General features: G+C 44.2%; 1 protein-coding gene across 1 annotated transcript in view; it reads right to left on the bottom strand.

Moving 5' to 3' along the window:
• Positions 1-27,189, bottom strand: part of CLIC4 (CLIC family member 4) — a 74,546-nt gene that overhangs the window by 10,832 nt on the left and 36,525 nt on the right. Inside the window, exons 2-4 of the mRNA XM_075908838.2 lie at positions 24,008-24,117; positions 8,290-8,415; positions 4,117-4,223 (exon numbers count right to left, since the gene is read on the bottom strand). Of these exons, the coding sequence (XP_075764953.1) occupies positions 4,117-4,223; positions 8,290-8,415; positions 24,008-24,117 (343 nt within the window). The remainder of the gene's footprint in view (positions 1-4,116; positions 4,224-8,289; positions 8,416-24,007; positions 24,118-27,189) is intronic.

The raw sequence follows: 27,189 nt of genomic DNA, 5'->3' as shown, positions 1-27,189 counted from the left end.
CACACACTGGCTTTGAGCATAGATTAATGCTATGGCCGACATGCATTCTCCCCCCTACTTGCCAGTACATTTTTTAGCAGGCTGGCTCAGTCCTGGCGTGAAATGGGTCTGGGACCTACCCCTGCAGCAGCTCTGCATTTAGAATGTATTGGGAGCCAGGTGGGTAGACAGCCCAGTTCAGTTCTGGCTCACACTGGGTCCAGGAGCTCAGACCCACCCTAGACTAGAGTGACAGGCAGCTGGTCCGTGAGGGGAGCTGGTTTTTAAACTGGTTCCTCTCACAGACCAGCTCCCACCTGGCACCCCGCACTGTTGCCTCTGATACCGAGGCGGCAGCACGGAGTGGCAGGGGGTTCCTCAGGAATGAGGCCGGAGCGCACTGGCTGCTGGCCCCACCCCGTGGGACTATAGAATAGTCCACTAACTGATAAGAAGGGCTCGACAATTAGGGCAATCTATTCGCCCGTGGCAAGCAGATTTTAGCCCGGCACGGCGCCATGGCGCGGCGGGGCTCACTGCCGCTTGTCAAGCCCTGCCGATAAGAGTTCTTGAGCTCACTCAACTATTCAATTAACTGATATTTAACATCCCTCGTCAGAACCCTCCTCTTGAATCCAAACTCCATCCCAGACCAAGCATCCCATCCTGCATCTGAATCCCCTACTCAGAGCTCCCGCTTGTACCCAAGGTCCACCTCAGACCCCGTGCCTCCATTAATTACACAGAAAAATACCGGCCCTGACCACTTACCAAATTCTTGGAGTGCCTCCCCCCCCCATCAAAAATTACAGCCCACCCCTGCAACAGCTTCTAGTCTAATAGTATGGACTGCAAAAATTACTCTACTATGCACTTTCAAATCTGGTCAGTCTTCTGGAACGAGCAACCATCCCAGTTATCAAGACAGTTCCTCAGAAGCTGCATGTTAACCAGGATTTGGGGTCTCTTGTAAAACACACACTCTTTGGATGTCAACCCCAATAAAGAGGGGCCAGATTATGTGCCGTAAGAGACATAATGAGCTGGTTTTATGCCATTACGCAACAAGTTTGAAACCATACCCTAAAAATTAACATCTGGTTTTTAGGGGTAAAATATATTTTTTTCAAGTGTATGTGACTGATTACAGATCACATTAATAGTCTGGATACTGTGGAGTAGGTGCACTAGAGAATCAATAATTGTAAGAGACTATCAGACATCTGCTCATTAATGCACTAGCATATGGACTGTTAGCAAGCGTGAGCAAGACTGTTTATTTAACCAGCCTCATTTCTTGCTCTTTTGTGACGGGCATTTGAATTTTATTTACTCTTTGTGGCTTCTGGCAGGTCTGTGGTCATCACTTCCAAGTAGAACCCGTGACAACTCAGCCACCATTTCAGTGCGCCCAGGTTAGATTTACAAACCTCCAGCTGGCAGAGGCTACCTGGATGAGGTAAAGAATGCAACTGACCTTTGAACAGCAGGATACCAACTGGGATGACAGCAGCTTGTATTTGCTAGACCAGCTAGCTCTAGGGAAGAGCTGCTCAGAGAAACCAAAGGTGAAACAAGCAGCAGCAAGATACAAGATAGAAAGGAAGAGAAATGTGAAGTTACAGATGTTTAATATTAAACTGATACTTTCATTTCATAACCGAGAAAAGTTTCAGGGGGCATTAATGGGCCTATGAAAACTTTAATTCTTAAATGCTCCCCAGTTTCCAGAGGCACCATGCTTAACCTGAGAACTTCTTGCAGGGGGAGAGGGGTAGGTTCTGACGGTGGGAGGGAGGGAGGCAATGAACACTTTCAGGATTAGTGCACATTCTGATTAAAATTAAAACTCCGCTTACACATACAAGTCCTTAACTCCATCATGGACAGCACTTCTGTATCAATGCTTTTCACATTTCTGCTTTTCAGTGAGTTGCCAAGAATTACTAACCAGTCCAGGTCTGTTTTGAATACTATTTGGTATACACAATAAGAGTCAATGTCTGCCTATATGCACATCTTGGGCTGGATTTTCGGAAGTATGCTGAATACCAACAACCTCAAATGACTTAAGAGGAATTGTGCATACTTAGCATCTCTGAATTTTAAGCCAGTAGTTCCCAATGAGGAATCCACAGTAAGCGTCCAGGGTGGAACATGTCTCTAAGTACACAGAATATTTCAAAATAAAGGCGATTAACTAGAAAGGTGCATTGTCAGTTTAAAAGCGTGACCAACTGACCAAGACATCCATAAGTTTACTGTACATCTGATTAAAAAGCCCAATGTTGAATGCACTAGCTACATGAGTCAGCTTAGAGCATGGCACAGGAAGGCTGCCTGGGGGGTAAATTGAGTATCATTGCACATTTTAAAGGAGTTGCATGACATGGCAAAATTCCCAAAATGCACATTTACAACAGCCTAGACCAGGGCTACTCAACTCTGGAAGCCCCAGGGGCCACAATGATACTCACAGCACATGCTGAGGACTGCAACTTAAGTGAGGTTGCATATACATGCAAGTATATATGCAAATATATGCAAATAGATTTTCACACTGATGGGCATGAATGCAAAGATTAAGGCAGGACTACACAACAGGCTGGCCCTATTTAAGTCAGTTCTGCCGCTATTAATAAAATGCAATATTTACCCCATTTCCACCCATACAACAGCACTGTTAATGAGCGATGACAGTCCAGGAATTTAACTACTAAAACGCATATAAAGAGAAGAGCTTTATATTGACAACTTTTTTGTTTTGGCTCCCACCCACAAGCCATGTGTTGAGTCCCACGTGAACCCAAACCGCACTGCGGGCTGCAAACAAACGGCCCACGTGTTGAGTAGCCCTGGCCTAGACAGTCAGCAAGGCTAGGCAGCCTTACTGTTCTTGTTCTCTCAAGGTAGACTCAGAGTCACCGCTCTAAGATCAATGACCCAAAAGACTAACAGCCACCTGCTCAATCATGGAGATTTTGATTCCCAGGATTTCAGATTGACAATCAGCCATTACAAACTAAAACAGCTTTGTTGAGCATTTTACACCCCCACAATGCACCAGCAATGAAGGGCAGGTCCACTACCGGTACCAATAGTAACAAATTGCAATTCATGAACCCCTCAATTAATAAGACCATCAAATTAGTCCAGAATTAGTAACCGACACTGGCTGCTCCTAGGAGAGAAAAGGAAGTGAGATGAAGTGTTGTGGGATGAGGACAGAGTGGAAGTACTGCTGGTGTTGTCCCATGCCGCGCTGTCTACAAAACCTTCATTTGCCCTTAAGCAGTGTCTTTATGTCGTTTAAACCCACCTTTCAAAGAAGTGACCTGGGTAGCCCTTGGCTTTGACCTTGCCTAAAGTTTAAAGTGCAGCTGTAACAGTGAGCTCACGGCACCAGCATTGGGAAAGCGCTCTCCCAGCGCTGTAGGTAAGCCACCTCCACAAGGTGCTTTGCACACTGGTGCTATAGAGTGCTGTAATTTGCTGTGCTCAGGGAGGGAGAGGGTTTCGCATCCTTAAGTGAGAAAGTTACAGCACAGTAAGCGGCAGTGTAGACAAGCCTTTTAATAAAGCAGAATCAGATTAAAGCTTCGTTTCTCAAAGTGGCCTGTGAAACCACTTTGAGAAACATGCTATCTGGCCAACCCTGTTTGTTTACTTACTGGTGTTGCGGCCACGGAGCCTCGTGGGTCCCATTGGCTCCAGCTTGCTATTTGCAGCCAAGGGAGCTGTGCGAAGCAGCGTAGGCCGGAACGCCACATCCCGAGGCTCCCCTTGGCTGCAAACAGTGAACCGGAGCCAATGGGAGCCATGAGGTTCTGTGGCCACGGCACCGGTAAGTAAACAAACCGGCGCGGCCAGTTAGCATGTTTCTCAGAGTAGTTTTGCGGACCACTTTGAGCAATGCTGGATTAAAAGGGATGTCTAGTTGAGGGAAGTTACCTGTGGACATCACCAGTGATGCCTGGACACACTCTTGTTACCTTGTAGAAAGGACAAATAAAGATGTAAACAGAGGAAAAAACAGTACTAAACTATTAACATTTAAAAACCAGACCGCTGCTATTGCCGTTCCCAAAACCCGATGAAATACCAGACATTAGAGATTACAGGAATAATGTCTCCTACCTTCATTGGCCTCCGGTCTGGAATTCTTGATAAACGCAGAAAATTTGGCAAAGATGTCCATTCCCGCAGTGTTTGATTCTGGGTGCCTTGGTGAAAGCTTTAAGTATCTAAGCAGAAAGATGCAGCCGTTTGTGAGCAAATATTCAATAGCAATTCTACTGCAATACTCAGCTAAAACAGTATGACCAATCATGTATTAATTAGAATTAAGCAGGCAAAGAAACGTGTACACTCTACTTTGGTTATTAACACAGCACATCAGTGGATTTGACCTGACCCGTGGAATAAAATATCTAGTTAATCTTTCCAAAGGAGTCAATCCCTCCATTCAAAAATGTATTGGGGTCTGCAAATGAAAAAAGGTTGAAAACAACTGCTCTATATTAGGTGCACCTTTTTTAAACCCCCAAAACATTTCCATTTGGATCTTAACCTAAATTTTGGTCCTGAAAATGATTACATTTTTTTTTAAACATATCAATAAGCTGCGATGATTAGTCTCAGGGGGTAGCCGTCAGTCTGAATCTGCAAAAACATTAAGGAGTCCTGTGGCATCTTAAGGTATGTCTACACTGCAGTGCTATTTTGGGATACTTATGGTGCACCAAAATAGCTATGCCGCATCTTTGAAACAAGCCCATTATTTCGAAATATAGTCTGATGTCCCTGTAAACCTCGTTCCACTAGGATTAAGGGACGTTTCAGAATAGCGTTTTATTTCAAAATTTGGTGCTTTGTAGAAAGCACCAGATTACAAAATAAGATATTTCAAAATTAACTTGAAATAAGCTGCGCAATTTGCATGGCTCAAATTGCATAGCTTATTTTGAGCTAAGGGTGTAGTGTAGACGTATCCTTATAGACGGATTTATTTGCACATAAACTTTTGTGGGTAATAGGAAGACATGTATGCATCTGACAAAGTGGTTGTTACCCATGAAAGCGGATTCCCAAATAAGGTCTCTAAGGTGCCATAGGACAACTTGTTTTTATGTTGATTTAAACATTTGCAACATTTGCACTGAAACAGAGCAATCAAAATCAGAAAATGAAACTGACTACTAATTCTGAAACTGGCTGTTCTACTTCCATTGTAAAATTCAATTATCTGCAAATAATGAACAGCATAAACAGTGAAAGGTAAACTCAGTTTTATTAACTTAAATTGGTATCGAGATAACATGCAAAGAATTTTTAAAAAACAAATTATGCTTAAGCCTAATGCCCCTTTAACATGTTCTTCCGACTTATCTTAATGTGACTAAACTATCTATAACATGAGTCAGGACCTGGAATTCTGAAACACTTCAGTGCTTATTTCTGAGTTAAGGATTACCAGAGGACCTGCCAAATTCCAATGGAGACTATAAAAAAGATTATACAGCATGTAAATTACATTTGGAGTCAAAGCTAAAATTTAGGTATTGTAAGGGCCTCCCCTTTTTCTCCACTCAAGCTCATCCAAGGAAGTGGGTTTTGCCCATAAAAGCTCTCGTGTGTGTATATATAAGTCTCTAAGGTGCTACAGGACTTATACCAAAATTAGGGATTTTAAATAGCATTTTTAATTCCAAATCCCTCCCAGTCATGGACTATCCATTGAGATGCAGGGTATGTCTACACGGCACATGAAAGTTAGCTCAAACAATTCCTACATGTGCTGCAGTCACACCTCATTGCATGCAGACATGCCGTAAGGTGAGCTGAACCCACACGCATACAGGTCATTCCTCCAAGTGTAACGTGGACTTTGAACAGCCTCAGAGGTGCGAGTTCAGATCCAAGCTTTTGCACAGACCTACCTTTAAGTGGAGACCACTAACTATCCCTGGAGCAGGGATGTACACGATTAACCAGTTAATGGGTGAGGCTTGCTGGTTCCAGTTAAACCAGTAGGAGCTGGAGTAGCTCCCTGCCTGCCTCAGGCAGGGGCCTGCCCCAGCCCCACGGGCCCTGTCAGAGTGGCCCCTCTCCGTGGCGGGCCTGGCCGCCTCCCCACTCGAGGTTACATTCTGGCACTACTCTTGGGGAGGGAGCTTCCCTGCTGCAGCAAAGCCTCCTCCTCCCTGAAACTGGGGAGGCTTTGCTGCGGGAGCTGCAATATAAAGCTTAGTTAAGCTTCATACTACATAGCCCGCGACACATCCAACTGCTATGAGTTTTAGTGGTTACACGGTTACATTTTTAACCACTTTTTTACATCCCTACCCTAGACTTCCCTATAAAAAGTGCAATCCACTGCAGATTATACATTGGGTTCACACATTAGGTAAGGAGAGCATTTTCCGAATTATGCACAAAACAGTGGTCAAGATTCAAGTGGTTTACAATCAAATTCAACCAGAAAAAAATTAGATAAAAAAATAAACTCTTTCTGATCAACAAGACATTGCTTTATTAGAGTACACAGTAAAACAATTTCAGTGGTAACTGATCAGTCCTTTTGACTTTTTTTCAGATGGCTGAATAGACACAATGGCCCTTTTCTATTCCAAAAACAGCTTAAGGTAGACTGGGATGTTTGAGGGAATAGTTCTCATCTTAAAGAAACAGACATTTCGTAACCTTAACTTTCTGACCCATTCCTACACGGGATAAAAATACCTCAGTTCATTTATTCATACATCTACATAGTGCATGTCACCTCCAAAAATATTAAAATATTTGCAGATGGTAATTCAATTCAAAATATTCTTAAAAGCAAAGTTTATGTTCAGAAAACAGAGAAGACTTGTCTTATGGACAGTCAAGAACACATCTAACCCAATGAATCTTTCACTTGAAGAGAACTGGACAAGTCTTGCTCGGGGTTCTCTTAAACCACCATGAAGTAGAGGCTATAATTACATACTTCTGCTTTCTGCAACAAGCACAGAAATCTCCAGTGGAAAGCTGCTCCTCTTATCGCTACACACCAGGGCTCAGTGAATGGAAAACAGGGCTTTATACAAAGCAGAATAACTTTAGGCCACCATACACAGTCTGCTTTGCTCTGTTAGTCTTGCCAGTCCAAGGGACAGGAGAGTTTTTAAAAACATGTAACTTAAAACCAGCTGTCCCAGAAGATAAGTGGTCATTGACCCCAAGATTCCATAACAAGAGAAGAAAAAAATGTGATGGTGCAGAAATGCTTTCTCTTCCTGAAAGCTCAGAAGGTATCTGATCACCACCAGAGTCTGCTTGTTGAAGGTGTAGAAAGCCAGGAGTTTAAAGGATACTTGACAGTTTCCTGCTCTTCCTCTATATACTCTAATGAATTAAGCATGTATTTCACATCTTTCCACCACAAGTGTAACCGGCTTAAGGCTCAGCCTTCACCTCACATGCACATTTAGTAGCAGGGTCATCTCAAGGTGTGTGTGGCAAGAAGGGCCTCCACCACAGAAAGTCTTCTGTCTTTGGCACAGAAAGCAAAAACCAGCTACTGACAACATGCACTCAGACAGGACTGATTCTGCAACGTATACATAGCTTTTTTCCTATTCAGTAAACTAGGAAGGAATGCAAAAAAGCCTTCCAACGGAAAACATGTGGGTCACTGGTATTTACCATCCTCATTTGAAACGAACTTTTCATTTCAACCAGAAGCTGAATAATGCCTTTTCACTGAGTTTTAGAAGAATTTCTGCAAATACAAATCTTGCAAAAAAAAGGTCACCAGAAAATGGGTTTTCCTAATGGTCTGAACTTAATGGATGATTCTAGCCCTGTGATGAAGTGGGACCCCATTTCAGTTACAAGTACACTCATACTAGCATGGCCTAAGTATCCTGCCTCCCTTCTCGCACACAACTTCACCCTTAAACAGCAAAAATAAAAAATATGCAGGCTCAAACATGCAGGTATAAAATTAGAAACATTGATTACAGATAATATCTCGTATTTCCATGTTGATTTCTTCCTAAACAAATGGGTATTTATGACAAATAGAGGGTTTGACTAAAGTACTTAAGGCCTCCATTCATATTATAAAAATTCAGATTTCAGTTTGACGACATGGAAAGCATTTTAAACTTGGTTAGCAAGCAAATATTTGCACTATTTATTGCCCGTAGCTTCTCCCTAAAAAGGAGTTTAAAACTGAGCAACACCCACAAACCTGAGACCAGACACCATGAAGACTACTGTTACCAAATAGCCAGTTCCAGAGACAATTTCCTCCACAACACTTACTTGGGTGGACACAAGACATCTTCAAGGAACTCTTCAATTTTGTTCACATCTGTTTTCACTTCACCATTGTAGGTAATAAAAGGGGGATGAGTCCCCGGAGCCAAGTTCTGAAGGTCTGCTGGTTTCCTATGGTGGGATACAAACATGATACAAAACCATTTTAAAAGGAACAAGTAAGCACAGTACAGCCATGATTCTAGCTATCAGCACTACCTCCAATCTCAGATGGTGGCCTCTGGCAGTATCTCTATGTGCCAACTCTGCCCAGCCAGTAGCGTTAACAAGACCCTCTGTGGTGCCGAGGTGCTTTAAGTAAGCAACAGCACATGAAGAGGAGCTCAATGCTTTGGGATTTTATGAGAACTACACTGCCAAAGTTGTCATTTTAATTTGTGGTATTTTCACATTTGCTTTTATTTTTAGTTTAGCTGCTTTCAGATCTACGTAGGAATAGTAGAATACAGCAGAACCTCAGAGCTATGAACACCTCAGAATGTGGAGATTGTTTGTAACTCTGAAATATTTGTAATGCTAAATACTTTATGTTGGTCTTTCAAAAGTTTATAATGGAACATTGACTTGATTCAGCGTTGAGACTTTACTATGCAGAAGAAACATGCTTTTAACCATTCTAATTTAAATGAAAAAAGTACAAAATCAATTTCCTTACCTGGCCAATTAAGCTTTTAAAATGTTTAGTAGTTTGGGCTTAATACCAAACTGTATTTGTGGTTTTGGTTTGGGGGGGGGGGGCATTCGCATACGGGGCAGGGATTGTCTGCTACTGCTTGATTGCATACTGCCTGTTCCAAATGAAGTGTATGGTTGACTGGTTAGGTTGTAACTCTGGTGTTTGTAACTCTTAGGTTCTATTGTACATAGTTACTTTGAGATATTTACGGTTGCAATTTCCTTCCTCACCTCCAGGTCTGTTTTACCCTCAATGCATGTTTGCACATGTAGCAACCTGCACAGAACCTGTCTGCATCTCTCATACCTCTACCTCTCCACATCCACATTTTTCCTGATGGATATAAATTAAACCAGAAATAAAACAAAACCCCACACATGCCATCTTTGTCAACAACAAAGCATGAAGAGGAAAGTGTGCCCTTGCAACAATTCTAAGAATAGGAGGCGATTTATTTTTTGTATGTAAATATTGGGGAAACATTTTCCTGGCGAGAACTATGGACTTGGTGGAAACAGATGGGTCTCTGTGACATAGTCATAAGTACTTTGATTCTACAGAGGTGAGTACATTATCAAGTTAAACACATGCATGTGTCTAAAATTAAGTCTTTTTAGAAAGAAATTCAGTGACAACTCTTGCTTTCTGGGGTATATACCCAGAATGCCTTTCCTGCTGTATTTCTTGTCGAGCCTAGCCAATTTATTTTATGGGCTCTTGGCTGCTCTCCTTTCCCCTTACTTGGTAGTGATGATAGGATGTGACACTGCAGGTGTGCAGCATCTAAAAGCTATGTGCCAGCTACACTCACATTCACTCCAGCTTGCATAATTTACTCCTTTAATGCAAGGTGTGTTTGCACATCTGCTTTTTCATTTGTAGCACAGACAAAGGAAGCACACAGACATTCGAGGACTGAAGTTCGAACACTGAAGTTGAGGAATGCGGGGAATGGGAATAAAGGATGCAGGCTTTGAATCCACAGTATTGTCTGAAAAGAGTGCCCTTTAAATTTTCTCCCATCAGAAACCGCCATAGAATACTGAGACAGTCTTAACTCAAACATGAATTGCAATACTATGTATCAACAATGCAAGTTAAATCCTAGACTAAGCCAGTGATTCTTTATGACCCAGAATAATTCCTCTGACAAGTATAAATAGGAATTTGAGGTTATTTGCATGCTTTAGATGACGTTAGGGCCGTGGTCACCAACCGGTCGCTCGCGAGCTACTGGTCGATCTCAAGGCCTCGACCAGTCGCTCGCGAGGCGTCCTGTCAGCCCCGCCCCCATTTCCCTCCCACCCCCCAGAAGCCCCACTACTTACCTCGAGAGAAGACGGAGGTAGTGTCGGCTTCCAGTGCGCGGGGGTTTAGCCCCAGGGCTTCCCGGCACGGGGAGGGGGTTGGCGCCGGGACAAGCGCCCACGGGGCTTCCCTGTGCGGGTGGGGGGGTCGGCCCCCTGGGCAGGCGCACGCAAGGCTTTCCTGCATGGGGGGATTGGCCCCGAGGCAGGCGCGTGTGGGGGGCTCGGCCCCCTGGGCAGGCACGCGCGCAGGGCTTCCCTGGGGGTCGGCCCTGGGGGGGGAATGCTGGGAGGGGGGAGATGCAGGGGACTCTCTGCCTCCACTGGTATCCCACTCCCCTATCCTCAACTACAGAATGCTGTCCCCATTCCTGTCCCCAGTCCCCGAACTCTGTCCCCACTCCCGTCCCCACTCCCCGAACTCTGTCCCCACTGGCACTCTGTCCCCTGCTGCAGAACCCTGTCCTCTGCCCTCCCAGCACCCTGTTCCCTCTCCCCTGCCTCCAGCCACAGTACTCTGTCCCCACAAAATGTATAATTATAAATGCTTCATTTTAGATTTAAATAGCATGAATAAAAAACAAACCATTTATTTCATAACTATAAACACGTGATTTTAATAGTATGTATCGCGTAATTTAAAAATAAACTGTTTATCAGAGTGTGTAAGGAAGGGCTGGGGATAGCAAGTCATGGACAGGAGGAGAATAGAGAGGGCGGGGCTTCAAGGAAGGGGCGGGGCAGTAGATCTTCGCCTGTTCTGAGATTTAAAAAGTGATCTTGGGTGTAAAAAGGTTGGAGACCACTGCGTTAGGGTGTGATATACTGCATACATCTCAAAGGAAACCCCTTGTCTACTAGGGATGTTAATGGGTAACTGCTGAAGGAGTAACAGTTAACCAGCACCCGGGAGCAGCCCCTTCAGGCTGCCCCACATGGGGGTTAGCAGCTGCAGCAGCAGCCCTGGCGCAGAAGCCAGGAGCAGCTGGGCTGAAGCAGCCTCTGTCTGTAGCAGGGCCCACGCTAACCCAAACCATTTTAGTCAGTTAAATGAATTGGTGACATTGCATTTAACCAATAAAACGGAATTTTACATCCCTACTGTCCACACTGGTCAGCGTAACAATGCTAGCAGCAGTAAGTTTCAAGAAGATTGTTTCAAACTGCTGTGCAAAAACACAGAGTTGTGTGGCTAGTTAAACAAGAAAAACTATACTGAGTTACCAGCTAGTACTGCAGAAATCAGACACACCAAAGTGAAGACCTGCTAGATTTCATTCCCGGGCTACAGCATGAGTCCTTTAACAGAGGAAGCAGCAATAGCCATAAAAAGGCTCGAATGCTTTGGCAGATGTATATGGAGTCATTTGTACTTTTGCTATAAGCATCCCTGTGAATGACAAGCAGCTGAAATTGCAGGCCAAACTGAACCAGAGGCTCCATGGTCAATACTCAAGCACCTCGGTGTCAATCGTAATGCCCTCCTGTAGTCCAGATGCCAGAAGTCAGATATTCAGGCAAGTATGGCAACTGTAACCTTGCAAGTAGTTCTCACTCATTGCAGAGCACTATGAATCTCTGTCCTTTCTCCCCACTGTCTTAGCCACAGAGCTCTGCAAGTTACTTACTATCTCAACCTTCTATTGAAACAGCTCTGTATACCCACAACTGCAGGAAGTCAGCATGGCTCCTTTCCAATTTTAAACATTGGCTGGATGACATCCCTTTTCAGGAATTTTTATTTTAAACAAATGCAGCCAAAACCACTGGGGTTGCAATAATGCTATCAAAGAGAAGGTTTACTTTCAGAAACAGACAGAACTGCACGCTAATGAGCTAGCAACAGGGAAGGTCCCTACATGATTTCAAATGACAGTTTTAGCTACACTGTGTCCTTAAATAAAACTGACATGTGAAAGCAAAGCATGAGGAAGACACCTGGGCAGTATAGAATATTGGGTCAACATGTCACATTTTATCCAAAGATCTCAAAGCACTTTACGAACAAAACCTCAAATACTGGGATATTTACCTCCTCCTATTTTACAAATGAGGTAACAGGCACAGAGTTTCAGGTTCAAGTTAGACAGTACAGAATCGGAATAGGATGCAGGAGTTATGGCCCTCGGTTTTCTATGCTAACCATTAGATCATACTTATCTTAGAAATACAAGCCACTACCTCAAAGCCACAATCTCAAAGCTATTTGATCACCTTTCAGTATGTGTAACACTGAAGCCAGCACCATGCTTCCCAGCACGGTCAGACAGATAGGTATGTACAAGCTCTGTTTGAGCTGGCACGCTTAAGAGAAAAGCACAGCTGAGCGTTGTATGGTCTGTGGCTCAGGCTGACTGAGCAAATGGGTACCTCAAGTTCTAGGCAAGTCTATAACTCAAGCAACTAGCATGAGCTGCACCTGGCTACACTACTATTTTAGTGCTCTACATGAGCGGAAGGTGCTTCCCAGTTGCAATGCAGATGTACCCTGTGAATGCAGTAGCATGTCCTTAAAAGAGCTCACCAGTCTATCTTTACTCCTTTGACGGTGAAAATGAGAGGTCAAGGGTGTGCTTAAAAAGCTGTATCCTACAAACTACAGAAAACAGAATCAGGTTATAAATGACTGGACAGCAAAGTGACCTAGTATCAGCCCTAATATGAAAAGTAGAACAAAAGTCATTTTTGTATATATAGTGAACATAAGAATGCCCATACTGGGTCACACTAAAGGTCCATCTAGACCAGTATCCTGTCTACTGATAGTGGCCAATACCAGATGCCCCAGAGAGAGGGATCATAACAGGTAATCCTCACGTGATCCTGCCCATCACCCACCTCCAGAGACACAGAGGCTAGGGACACCATTCCTACCCATCCTGGCTAATAGCCATTGATGGACCTAACCTCCATGAATCTGTCTAGCTCTTTTTTGAACCCTGTTAAAGTTCTAGCCTTCACCACATCCTCTGGCAAGGAGTTCCACAGGTTGACTGTGCACTGAGTGAAGAAAAACTTACTTTTGATTTAAACCTGCTGCCTATTAATTTCATTTGTTGACCCCTAGTTCTTCCATCATGGGAATAAGTAAATAACTTTTCCTTATTCACTTTTTCCACACCCATCATAATTTCATAGACCTATACCATATCCCCCCTTAGTCTCTTCTAACTGAAAAGTCCCCGTCTTTTTACTCTCTCTTCATATGGAACCCATTCCAAACCCCTAACTCATTTTTATTGCCCTTTTCTGAACTTTTTCCAATGCCACTATATCTTTTTTGAGAGGAGGTGACCACATCTGTACGCAGTACTCAAGATGTGGGCGTCCCATGGTTTTGTATAGAGGCAATAAGATATTTACTGTCTTATTCTCAATCCCTTTCTTAATGACTCCTAACATTCTATTCCTTTCTGACTGCTGCTGCACACTGAGTGGATGTTCTCAGAACTATCCACAATGACTCCAAAATCTCTTTCGAGTACAGGCAGTCCCCGGGTTACGTACAAGATAGGGACTGTAGGTTTGTTCTTAAGTTGAATCTGTATGTAAGTCGGAACTGGCGTCCAGATTCAGACACTGCTGAAACTGACCGCCAGTTCTGACTTACATACAGAATCAACTTAAGAACCCCAGGCGTCCCCAAGTCAGCTGCTGCTGAAACTGATCAGCAGCTGATTCCAGGAAGCCCGGGGCAGAGCAACTCTGCCTGGGGCTTCCTGTAGTCAGCGCTGGTCAGTTTCAGCAGAAGCTGACTTGGGGACGCCTGGGGCAGAGCAGCTGGGGTGCTGCTGGGTTGCTCCAGTAGCGCTGCTCCTGGGTGCTACTGGACCAACCTAGCAGCACCCCATCTGCTCTGCCCCAGGGTCCTGATTCAGCCGCTGCTGAAACTGACCAGCAGCGGCTGAATCAGGACCTGGGGCAGAGCAGCTGGGGTGCTGCCGGGTTGGTCCAGTAGTGCCCAGAGCGGCGCTGCAGGACCAATCGGCAGCGCCCCAGCTGCTCTGCCCCAGAGTCCAAAACAAAAGCCTGGTCTGCTGGGGGGGGGGGGGAGCACACTAGCTGCGCCCCCCCCCTCCCCAGCAGACCAGGGACACGGGGAGCAGAGCCTCTGAGGCTTTGCTCTGGCAAAGCCTCAGAGGGAGGGACCCTGCCGCTGCTGCCGCTTCAATCTGGGTGCCTGTGGTCTGCTGGGGACCGTCCCCAGCAGACCACAGGCTCCCGGACTGAAGCCGCAGCCGTGGGGGGGTCCTGTGCCTCTGAGGCTTTAAAGGCTCTGGCTCTGGCAAAGCTCTAAGGCTCTGGCAAAGCCTCAGAAGCGCGGGAACCCGCCCGGTGCCCCTGGTCTGCTGGAGACGGTCTCCAGCAGACCAGGGGCACCGGAGCAGCTTACGAACGGGGCTTTCTCGCCCCGACTTCCGGGGCGAGAAAGCCCCGTTCGTAAGTGCGGATCCGACATAAGTCGGATCCGCGTAAGTCGGGGACTGCCTGTAGTTGTAACCAAATTAGTCCCCATCATATTGTGTATATATAGTTGGGATTATTTTTTCCAATGTGCATTACTTTACATTTATCAACATGAATTTCATTTGCCATTTTGTTACCCAATCACTTAGTTTGGTGAGATCTTTTTGAAGCTCTTTACAGTCTGCTTAGGTCTTAGCTATCTTGTGCAGTTTGGTATCATCTGCAAATTTTGCCACCTCACTGATTACCCCTTTCTCTAGACCATTTATAAATAAATTGAATAGGATTAGTCCCAGGACAAACAGTTTGGGGACCCCACTAGTTCCTTCTCTCCATTCGGAAAACACCGTTTATTCCTACCCTTTGTTTTCTGTCTTTTAACCAGTTATCAATCCATGAAAGGACCTTTCCTCTTATCCCATGACAACTTACTTTGCTGAAGAGCCTTTGGTGAGGGATCTTGTCAAAGGCTTTCTTGAAAATCTAAGCATACCACATCCACTGGATCCCCCTTGTCCACATTTTTGTTGACCCCTTCAGAGAACTCTAGCAGACTAATAAGGCATGATTTCCCTCTACAGAAACCATGTTGACTTTCCCCCAACAAATTACGTTCATCCATGTGTCTGACAATTTTATTTTTTACTATAGATTAAACCCATGGTCACCAACCGTCGATCGCGATCGAGTGGTCCATCGGGAGGGCTCGACCAGTTGATCGCGAGGCGTTCAGCTTCCCCCCCCCACCAATTCCCTCCACACCCAAGATGCCCCATTACCTACCTCTGAAAATGGAGGTATTGCCGGCTTCCCATGGGGTGGAGGGAAGTCAGACAGCTGCGCGCCACTTCCGGGGTTTCCGGAAGTGCGCGTTCTCCCCTTCTCCAGGTCTATGGCGCGCCAGGAGGAAGTAGGAGTCCCAGAGGAAGGCACATGCTGGGGCTTCCGGAGAGACAGGGGGGAAGAGAGAGGAGGGGAGGCGCACACCAGGGCTCCCCTCCTCTGCAGGGCAGAAGGTAGGAGTCCTGAGGGTAAGTACACACTGGGGAGGGGGGGAGGAGTCCTGGGGGGAAGCGAGTGCCAGGGTTCCCCCTCCTCCGCAGGGGAGGAGGTAGGAGTCCGGAGGGGAATTGCGTGCCAGGGAGGGAAGAGGAGTCCCAGGGGGGAGCGCGCACTAGGGCTTTCCTCCTGGGGGGGGGAGAGGGGAAGGGAGGCGCACACCGGGGCTCCCCTCCTCTGCAGGGGAGGAGGTAGGGGTCCTGGGAGGAGGCTCTTGCCGGAGCTTCCCTCTTCTGGGGGGAAGGCACGTGCCAAGGATTCCCTGTCCCAGCCAACACCCTGCTCCCTGTTCCTACTGGCCCTACTCCCACTGGCATCCTGTCCTTTGCCTCCATTGACACCCTGTCCTCTGCCCCAGCATCACTAGCACCCTTCCCCAGTACCAGTCCCCTGCTCCCACCAGCACAGTTGGGGCCACATTAGTGATGCTTTGGAGGGGTTATTTTTTTTTTAGCATCTCACTTGTATGGCCCCAACTGACTTTTCAGTGACCCCTGAATCAAAACAGGTTCTCAAATAAAAACAATGCTGAAACTTTTTGCGTTTGACATATTTAAAAATGAAGCCTGGCCAACAAACCCCCATGTGTCCACAGCATCATAGCACTCCTGCACCCCCCCGACCATACACTGCAACCCCGTCCTGAGCCTCTCACATTGCCAAACTTCTGCACCCCCACATCCTCAGTCTTTTACCATCACACTCCTACACCATCCACACACCACAAATCTGTGTCCTGAGCCCATTATACTCCTAACCTCCCTGCCCTGAGCCCCTCCCATCCCCCAGCCCAAACTCCTGCACCCTCACATCCACAAGACTGTGGCTTGCTCAGTACCCCAACCCTCCACCTGACCCCAACACTCTCCAACCTGGAGTCCCCTCCCTGAGCCAGCATCCCCTCCTCCACCTCCTCCTACATCCAAATTCCCTCCCAGAAGTTGCATCTCTCACCCAAACCCCTCATTCCCACCCCAGAGGCCACACATCTTGTCTCAACCCAGTGAGGGTACAGCTAGACTGCAGGAATTTTTCCAGGATTCCAGAGGTATCCCAGAAAAACTCTTCCGCATCTAGGGATGCATTTGTTCTTCCACTTTTTTTTAGCAGAAGAGCAAACATGCTCTTTCAGTAACCCCTGTATTCCTCTTTCCACGAGGAATAAGGGGGCTTCCAAAAAAAGGTTTTTTTCTGACATTTCGTCCAGTCTAGACAGGTCAAATGTTGGAAAGACCTCTTCCTACAGAAAAATTGAGGAAAAAAAGCAGCAGTATAAGGGTTGGGGATAGTAAGTGATGGAGAGGAGGAGAACAGAGAAGGTGGGGCTTCAAGGAAGGGGCGGGGCGGTAGATCTAGGCTTGTTGTGTCATTTAAAAAGTGATCTTGGGTGTAAAAAGGTCGGAGACCACTGGTTTAAACTAATTTGCCTGGTACTGATGCTAGACTTGCTGGTCTGTAATTGCCAGGATCACCTCTAGAGCCCTTTTTACATATAAGCGTCACGTTAGCCATCTTCCAATCATTAGGTACGGAAGCTGATTTAAAGGACAGGTTATAAACCACAGTTAATAGTTCGGCCATTTCCCATATGAGTTGGGTGAATGCCTTCTGGTCCCGGTGACTTATTAATGTTAAGTTTATCAATTTGTTTCAAAATCACCTCCAAAGACACTTCAATCCGGGACAATGCCTCAGATTTGTCACCTAAAAAGAATGGCTCAGGTTTGGGAATCTCCCCGATATCCTCAGCCGTGAAGACTGAAGCAAAAGAATTCATTTAGCTTCTCCGCAATGACTATTATCTTTGAGGGCTCCGTTAGCATCTCGATCGTCCAAGGGCCCCACTTGTTGTTTAGCAGACATTCTGCTTCTGATGTACTTAAACATTTTACTATTACTTTGGGCTTTTGGTTAGCTGTTCTTCCAACTACTTTTTGGCTTTTCTTCTTATATTTTTATACTTAATTTGACAAAGTTTATGCACCTTTCTATTTTCATCATTATGATTTGATGTCCACTTTTTAAAAGATATATTTTTATCTGTCACTGCTTCTTTTACCTGATTATTAAGCCACGGTGGCATTCTTTTGGTTCTCTTAGTGTGTTTTTTAATTTGGGATATACATTTAAGTTGGGTCTCCATTATGGTGTCTTTGAAAAGTTTCCATACAGCTTGCAGAGATTTTACTTTTGTCACTGTAACTTTTAATTTCTATTTAACTAACTTCCTCATTTTTGTGTAGCTCCCCTTCCTGAAATTAAATGCTATAGTGTCGGGCTGCTGGGGTATTTTTCCCCACCACAGGGATGTTAAAATTTATTACATTATGGTTACTATTATTAAGCAGTCCAGTTATACTTACCTCTTGAACCAGATCCTGCGCTCCACTTAGGACTAAATCAAGAATAGCCTCTCCCCTTGTGGGTTCCAGGACCAGCTGCTCCAAGAAGCAGTTAGTTAAGGTATCAAGAAATTTTCTCTCTGTATCCCGTCCTGAGGTGACATGTACCCAATCGATATGGGGATAGTTGAAATCCCCCACTATTACTGAGCTTTTTATTTTGATAGCCTCTCTAATCTCCCTTAGCATTTGATAGTTGTCACTATGACTATCCTGATCAGGTGGTCGATAACGTATCCCTACTGCTATATTCTTATTATTGGAGCATGGAATTACTATCCATAGAGATTCTATGGAACATTTTGGATCATTTAAGATTTTTACTTCATTTGATTCTACATTTTCTTTCACATAGTGCCACTCCCCAACCAGCACGACTTGTTCTGTCCTTCTGATATATTTTGTACCTCGGAACGATTGTGTCCCATTGATTGTCCTCACGTCACCAGGTTTCTGTGATGCCTATTAAATCAGTATCCTCCTTTAACACGAGGCACTCTAGTTCACCCATCTTATTTTTTTAGACTTCTAGCATTTGTGTATAAGCACTTTAATAATTTGTCACTATTTATCTGTCTGCCATTTCCTGATATGTTCGACTCTTTCATTTGATTGTGTCCCATGTGTTCTGACCCATAATTCCATGCTCTCTCCCTGACTAGAACACAGACCATCTCTATTAATAGAGCCTCCCCTAAGAGATGTCTGTCTGATCCATGTGCTCCTCCGCACCTGTCCGCTTTCACCAATAGAAACCTTTAAACATTCTTTTGTTTCTTTCACTAAGCTTCTAAAAAGTCTCCATATTGACTTTTACTCCGATTTGCAGATATGGGCCATATGAAGTTTACACGTTAAGGCTTCTGTGCACAGAGAGGAGGCTTCTAACGAGCACACCAGTGTGCTGCAGACTAACTGGCCCATGTGTCTGAAATAGGACTACACAGATGTACATTAGCAAACCATTAGCATGGACTAGCAGAATCCACGTGGGCCAGTCAGTATACAGTAGAATTTACATCCCAGCTGGTGCAGATTAAAGCACAGTGTGGCCAAGCCCTTATTTGCAGTAATTTGTCCATTTAAGTAACTGACGACAACTGGAATCTAGTCTGGCTATTTACCACATTTTAGGAAAATAACTTGTCTGCACTCAAAGGTTAAAATGATAGGGTGTGAAATTAAAGCATAAAAGCTGTTCCTAATCATGTGTCAATGCGCAGACAATTTAACTTCAGCTCTCTTGCTTCACAATAATTGCAGAGAATTGATCAAGACCAGCGCTATGTGGACTCAAGCTGTTAAAATCAAACAGCACAGCAAAAGCTGTTAAATGCCAGTGCAGGGGGTCAGCATTAAGGATGCTGACTAGCGGTTAAATGATTAATTGTGTACTCAATACAATAGCAGGGGTAAGTCCAGGACCCTATGTGAGCCGGGACTGGAGCAAGCTTGGCTTGTGTCAGGTCCAGACCACTGTAGCTCTGTTTTTTAAATGCACTAAGAGCCACCAGGCTCTTACTAAATTTAAAAGGCAGAACCACAGCGCCCTACACCTCTGCCTTCCCTGCTCCCCCTGCACCGCAGAGACGGTGCTGGGGGGAACTGGCTTTTAAGCCAGCTCCCTCCAGCACCGGCTCCTGCTTCCCCCCACCCTGCTGCCTCTGATATAGAGGCAGTAAGGGTGGGGGAAACGTGAGTAGGCTTATCAGGTAGTTGACTAATCAACTACTCTTTTGCATCCCCAGGCAGCATGATTGAGTGGTGTTCATCCAACACATGCTCAGTACAGGAACAAAGAGCCAAGAAATACTGGTATAAATACATTGGTAAAAAGGAAACCTTCCCTCTCCTCCCCAAGCTACTGGAGAAGTGATTTTATGTATGGGCAGTCTTTAAATATTTAGGAGTGGGGGGTAAGTATGGGCAGTGTGTCAATTTTATAAATTCGGAGAGTATTTTGAAAATAGACACTAAAAGGTGTAAACTCATGCTAGCAGGCTTTCTAAATGCAATTGAACCCAAGCTTGCCTTGAATTTTATTACAAACTTAACAGTTCATACACTGCACCCTTCTCCAGTCATCAGAAGAAGTTAAATTCCTGCGCATAAGAAATTGTGTCACTGAAAAGGAAAAGAATAGAGCCTCTGTCTTTGACTGCATAGAAGCAAGACATGTATGACCTCACTCAAATGCTGGTATGTCTCATTTAATTCAGTCTGTGTGCATATTTTGTCTTGTGCCCCAAGTAACTAATATCTGAACTGAGAACTGCAAGATATTCTTTTGTTTGCACAGTACTATATTTAACACAGTTTAGGAAAGGAAAATACACATCATACAAAGTAAATCAAATAGGCCTCAGTTCTGGTTCTGTGTCCCAAAGTTACTTGTTTGTGAACTTTTGTATCAAACCATGACCTGCTAAGACAACTACAGAATTGAATTAGAGCTCCAGTGGGTGTTCTCCAGTGGTTTCATTTATGACCAAACACAGGCCTTACAGTCTAAACAATTAGTTACTGCAAACTAGGCCTGCTATTGTTTACAAATTGTATTATACTACCAAACAAAAGGATGGTTTGCGAGTATACCCACAATTTCTAGGTTAGTGAGATCAGTTAACGAGTGAAATATTCTTAGTATCTAACATTCAAAACAAGCTTGTGATTGTCCATAATGAAATAGCACAGGAGTAGCAAAATTTGGAAAATTGAAGCTTAAAAAAGATGTACAGTAGTTAGACTTGGAAAAAACACAATATAAAAGAGCCTATGATAGTCCTTGAAACTGCATCCCTACAAGCCATTTGTAATGACCCTATTATGAACATGGAGACAAATCCCAGCACCCATTCTTATCTTGACACACAGCAGAAAACCAAAATAAAGAAGGCTCCAATTTAATCAGAACATTCAATTCCTCTTGTGTGGAGCTACTGCGAGGCAGTTGGTAATCCAGGAGTGTTGATTAACAAGTATTTCAGTAGCCTTATTTTGAACTTTAAAACAAAGGGTTAATTTGCTATACTACCTCGATTCAAGATTGTAATTACTTCGTGACCACAGATGTGTCCCTCTATCACAGAGCACACAGTTATCACTGTAAGGTCAGGTGCAAAACAAAATTCCAACTGCTTTAATCCTATTTCTCAGTTTTGAATTTACATTGCTTCCTCCCACCCTCAAGTCAAAACCTACAGAACTAGGAGGACTTATTAAGAAGAAGACAGGATAATTTAACTCTCCTGCACTCAATTTAAACCTGAAATTTTTTTCATTAGTGCCCAGATATGAAGGGTACAAAAACAGTGATCTGAATAGAAATCTTGTGCACTGATAACTGTGTGACATGACTTGAAGTGACCCAGATACACACACACTTCACCATAATGGTTCTATTAACATGAGCCTCCTCTGATTTTTGTTCCAAACGTTGCTCTGAGATTTGAGAGTAGACAATCAAATGCAAGGGAGCCCAGAGCTGAAACCCAGTAGAAGCCTCAGGTTTCTTGGAGATTCTACAAGCCCCACCAAAATTAAATGGCATGTTCAGTGCATTTAGTTTGTGTGTATTAGAAGCAACACCTATATCTGCAAGGAAATCCTATCCAACCAAAGGAACTTTATAACATTGCTACAAATGCCGTCATATCAAATAGACTTCTTTTAAATGTGCCCTCTCTCATATAGCTATATGGAGAAATAGTAAATACCCGCACTGGATTACCAGTCTGGAGTTCACCTCACTCAGTGGTGCTAAAAGGTTTCTAATTCCATTGCTAGCAATATCAAAAGCTACAAACTACTCACTCGGTTGTTCAGCATGTCTCATGCTGACCTTTTGACAAACTTTTTTTATCCACATACTTCTTTGGAGAACACAACGCATTATGTTCTTCACTCTCAAACAGGAAAAATTAAGTCTGTGATATCAAAGTCTACACTGCCATAGACTTGCCCATCTTCTGCCACTTCTAAGTTAACCAAATTGATAAATGCTTGTTTTCAACCTCAAGTAGTTTTATGATGAAGCTTCCTTTGTACCACATACTAAAACAAAACTGTATTGAATTTACCATTAGGAAACCCAGTAGCCAGAGTCAAGGCCTGGGAAATAGGATATCTGGTTTTGTTTCTGGCTCTGCCATCACTTGGTTCAGCATGTAATCTGAGCTAATCGTTTCCTTCCTGCAGGGTTTCTTCAGTTTTAAATGGACATAGGCTGATATAGACCTGATATTGATTAAATACTATAAAAAGAGCAGATTATATTACATTGCATTTCTGCTCATTCTCTAGTGTTTCTTCTACCAACATCTCTTTGTGAAAATGTCATCATTGTTTTTATTACATGAGGACAGCAGGACTTCTCTCAAACATCTGAAAAGGAGGATTCTAAAAGCTGTGTCCCACAATCTCCAATTACCCAAAACCCAGAGGTAGTTTGTCTGTAGGTCAGATGATCTTTATGATGCATCCAATGATTCTTCATTTGTCAAAATACCTTTGCAGTGAATTATGAAGCAATTCATATTTGTACAAGACCATATGTCACCTGTAATAGAATACTTACTTTCAACGGCTAATTGTAAGACTAACCTACTAGTGCATTCTGTGAAGAAACTGGATAGGAAACATTTATCTGGTCTAGAAAATATTAGTAGTGTGTACCTGATGACAAAATACGTTTAATTATATTGAGTGATTTTCTATGTAGTATGGCACAGGAAGTCTACCAACGTTCACTGTCACCCAACAGAAATTCTCAGGTATAATTCCTACTAGAATATACTCCACTCATCCCATGTTAGTAAGCCAGGAATATATACAGTGATCTAGATGACATAATATCCTTGATTTTGTATCCTATTTATGACAAACACTACAGGTGGCCTTTGGCAAATGTCTATTTCTCTACTAGCTCACTGATACAATATTTGATTTAGGTTACTGTCCTGTGTTTGTTTCGCTCTAACCAGAAATGTGTTGCGCCATTCAGATTAAAAGGACATGTCCTTGAGATTGAAGGCATTAAAAATATTAACTCAACTGGGGATGAAGCTGTAAAAAACTAAACGTTGAAAATTTGCCCCGGACTACATTTTGTTTGTTGTGTGACACAATTTAGTCAGGCAGATACAGTTAGTACAGCATCTCTCACAGGAATATGGTTGGTCTGTTAATGAAGCATTGATCATCTAAACCTTTGTGCATGGCAAAGAAGTTTACCAGATTGATGATCAATCAAGTGCAGCACATTAAAAATATATGTGCACGCGCACACACACACACACGGAACTGAGGCCTTGAGACCAATCTCAACATCTCAAAAAGGTAAACAAACATAGGAATTTGTTCATAATGGAAGAAGGCTGAATCAGCTTCTCACCCGGATTTATGAACTAATTATTTATAGTTCTTGCTTGTGTCCTGTTTTACTTCTTCAGTTATTGGTTAAGGCACCATCCATTAACATGTCATCCCACGAATTAACTTTACAGACGCCATCTTTAGACATTAAAGCTGGCTTTCAATAATGCAAATAGATGTGAGAATTCAACCCAGGCAAGACCTTGCATCCATCATGCAGTGAGATGCAACGCCAAATAAGTACTCTACAGTAAGTGATTTAGAGATCAGACTGCCTTGGAACAGACCCAGCGATTGCTGCAAGAAGTCAGTCGTATTTGAAATCAGAGGAACTAAGTAAAATTTGGAACACCTGGACCTATACATCAAACTGAGAAATGAAGCTACCGTACACTTAGCAGAGGAACAGCGTTTCTTACCTCTTCAGGTCAACCGTTGTGACACTAAACACTACTCCCTTGAGCCACAAAATCATGAAGAGTCTCTGTGAAAAGGGACAGTTTCCTATGCTTTCACCATCACTGCCAGCCTGTGAAAGAGAACAGCTCATTAACATCAAAAGGTAGCAGTAGATGCACAATACATTTTATGTCATACATACACCTCCCATTACAGGAAGCTCCTGAAATAAAAGTAAAGATTCAGCAGTAAGGTCTCAGACTGTGCTATGCAATATCTGCCCGAATAACTGCCAGAGTCCCATCCTGACTACCACTGGGTTCAGAGTAAAGGTTGAAAAGGAAAAAACGAAACCCCCAATGATTTCCCTTTGGCAGAGGGGGAGAGAATAACTGTAAAAGCCACTGACATTGAACCCCCTTATCTCTAGAAATCACACTGAGAAAGAAACAGAGCAGGGAGAAGAAATTGCATCACTCTGCTCAGGCAATGGATGAATGCGCTTTAATCTCACAAGGGTATATAAGACTTTCCACTCTTCCTTGCATCTGGCAGGGCAGCACCATGCACACCACTGCTCTCTTGTGCTGCTGATGTAACAAATACAGACAGGACTGTAAGAATGGTGAGCAGGACCATACCTAGAAATGTTGATACTCGACATAGCCTCCCCCACCATGGAGAGGGGGCAGGGCAATGGGGGGAGTAGCTCCTCCCCCCAAGTCCACATTCAATTGCAGAAGGGGTGAATAGAGGCACAGCAAAGGGGTGTCCCGGGTCCTGCACCCCACGAGGGATTACCCTGATGGGTGCAGCCCATGAGCAGGAGGGGAGGACAGAGAATGAGGCTGCTCCACAAGCAGCACACAGCTGCCTAGGGACCACAGAATTTGGGAAAATTTGGTGCTTTGAATGTCATGGTGCCTACCTGCCCGTGTCCTTTGAGTTTTGGTTGGGACAGTCTTGATTAGCATTAAAAAAGACACTTGCTTGCCACACATCCACACCCTAAAATCAGTGGTCACCAACCAGTAGATTGGGACCTAACCGTAGATCTTGGAGCCTCTGAGAGGTGATCCTGACTGGTTTGGCTGGGAGGCTGTCAAGTGCCTGCACTTCAGCTGCTCCTCCACCCCATTGCCTTGCGGCTCTTGCCTCAGAGCTGCCTCCTGGGAGCCTCCTACTTATTGTGCAGAGTGGGGGAGACAGAGGCAGGGAGGCACTGATGTCGCTCTGTCCCCCTCCCTTGTACCCCATCTTCACAGAGAGAGGAGGGTGAGGCCTCGGCGAAGGGGTGGAACAGGGGCTCGGAGAAGGGGCAGGGCAAGGGTATTTGGGTTTGAGGTAGATCCTGGACAGACTTAAATTCGAAAAGCGATTTTGTGCTTAAAAACGTTGGAGACCTCTACCCTAAATGTAAGCAGTCTGCATGAGCTCTCCGCTGATGTCTAGTGATGAACTGAGGACTTCGGATGCTGATCTCACTTGCACACCCACTTTGCCAAGGTGCTTGGCATGATAGAACTGCTAACCCGAATCCTAGAATCCTAGAACTGGAAGAGACCTTTAGAGGTCATCAAGTACAGTGCCCTGCTGGCAGGACCAACTACCCTCTAGATCATCCCTGACAAGTGTCTGTCCAACCTGCTCTTAAATGTCTCCAGTGGTGGAGATTCCACAACCCCCGTAGGCAACTTATTCCAGTGTTTAACTGCCCTGGCACTTGGGAAGTTTTTCTTAATGTCCAACCTAAACCTCCCTTGAAGCAATTTCAGCCCATTGTTTCTTGTCCTATCATCAGAAGTTAATACTTTTTCCTCCCTTCTTCTTTAATAACTTTTTAGGTACTTGAAAACTGCTATTACGTCCCCCCTCAGTCTTCTTTTCCAGACTTGGAAGGTAAAAACTCGTTAAAAATGTAACCACTAAAACTCCTAGTGGCTAAACATGCTGCAGGCTCTGCAGTATAAAGCTTATATGTATAAACTTTATACTGTCCTCCCGGGAAGCTGGCTTTGCTGCTGGTTCTGCAGTATAAAAACAGTTATATTGCAGAGTCCACAGTGAAGCCAGGAAACCAGCACGCAACTGCAATGTCCGATAAGCTGATGCTTATTTTTTAAACCGTTTTTATGGTTTAACCATTTAAATGGTTACACTTTTAAATGCCTATTCCAGATTATACAATCCTTAATCTTTCAATCTTCCCTCGTAAGTAACGTTTTCTAGGCATTTATTGGTCTTCTCTGGGCCTTCTCTAGTTTGTTCGCATCTTTTCTGAAATGTGGTGCCCAGAACTGAATGCAGTTCTCCAGTAGAGCCCTGCGTGGATACAAAATGTGCATCTGTTTCTGCATCCAAATGCACAAAAATGAGCCATGGATATCTGCACTCAGGTGGTGGCAGGAAGCAGGGATGCAGATATAACGCGGCTATCCACAAGTTTGCAGGGTCCTAGATACAAAATTGATATCTGCTGATACCCATAGACATAAAGCATATATCCAAGGATTTGCAGGGCTGTGTTAATGAGCAAGAATGGGGGAAATGAAGAGGACATCAGTGCAAGAATACGAACGGCGCAACAAGCCTTTGTCATACTATGACCAGTCTGTGGTACAAGAGCCATTTCAATAAGAACCAAACTATGCATTTTCACTTCTCATGCGAAATCAGTGCTGCTGTATGGCTCAGAGGCATGGCACGTTGTCCAGAGCAACACTAAGAGAATTCAGACATTTGTCAATAAATACCTTAGACACATTCGCCAACTAAAGTGGTATGATAGAGTGCCAAACCAAACCTTGTGGACCAAAACAAGTCAGAAACCAATGGACGTCCAGATTAAGAGGAGAAAATGGCTATGGGCAGGCCACATCCTGCATGAGGACTGGGAGGAATGCATCATGAGACAAACGTTAGAATGCAATCTAAAGGGAAAAAGGAGACGCCCCAAACAAACATGGCGATGAAGCTTCCTGCACAAAGTAAAAGCAGCTGGCTTAACATGGGATCAAATCAAGACTATTGCTAAGGATCACGAGAGATGGAGAATGACTGTGGAGGCCCAATGCTCCATTAGGAGCCCAAAGGACAAATGATGATGATGATTAATGAGCACACAGTAGAGTGGAAGAATTCCTTCTCGAATCTTGCTTACAACACTCCTGTTATTACATTCCAGAATGATGTTTGCTTTTTT

Source organism: Pelodiscus sinensis, chromosome 26 (assembly GCF_052426305.1).
Source record: "Pelodiscus sinensis isolate ZL-2025 chromosome 26, ASM5242630v1, whole genome shotgun sequence".
Taxonomy (NCBI): Eukaryota; Metazoa; Chordata; order Testudines; family Trionychidae; genus Pelodiscus; species Pelodiscus sinensis.
This window is presented reverse-complemented; position numbering and strand designations above follow the sequence as displayed.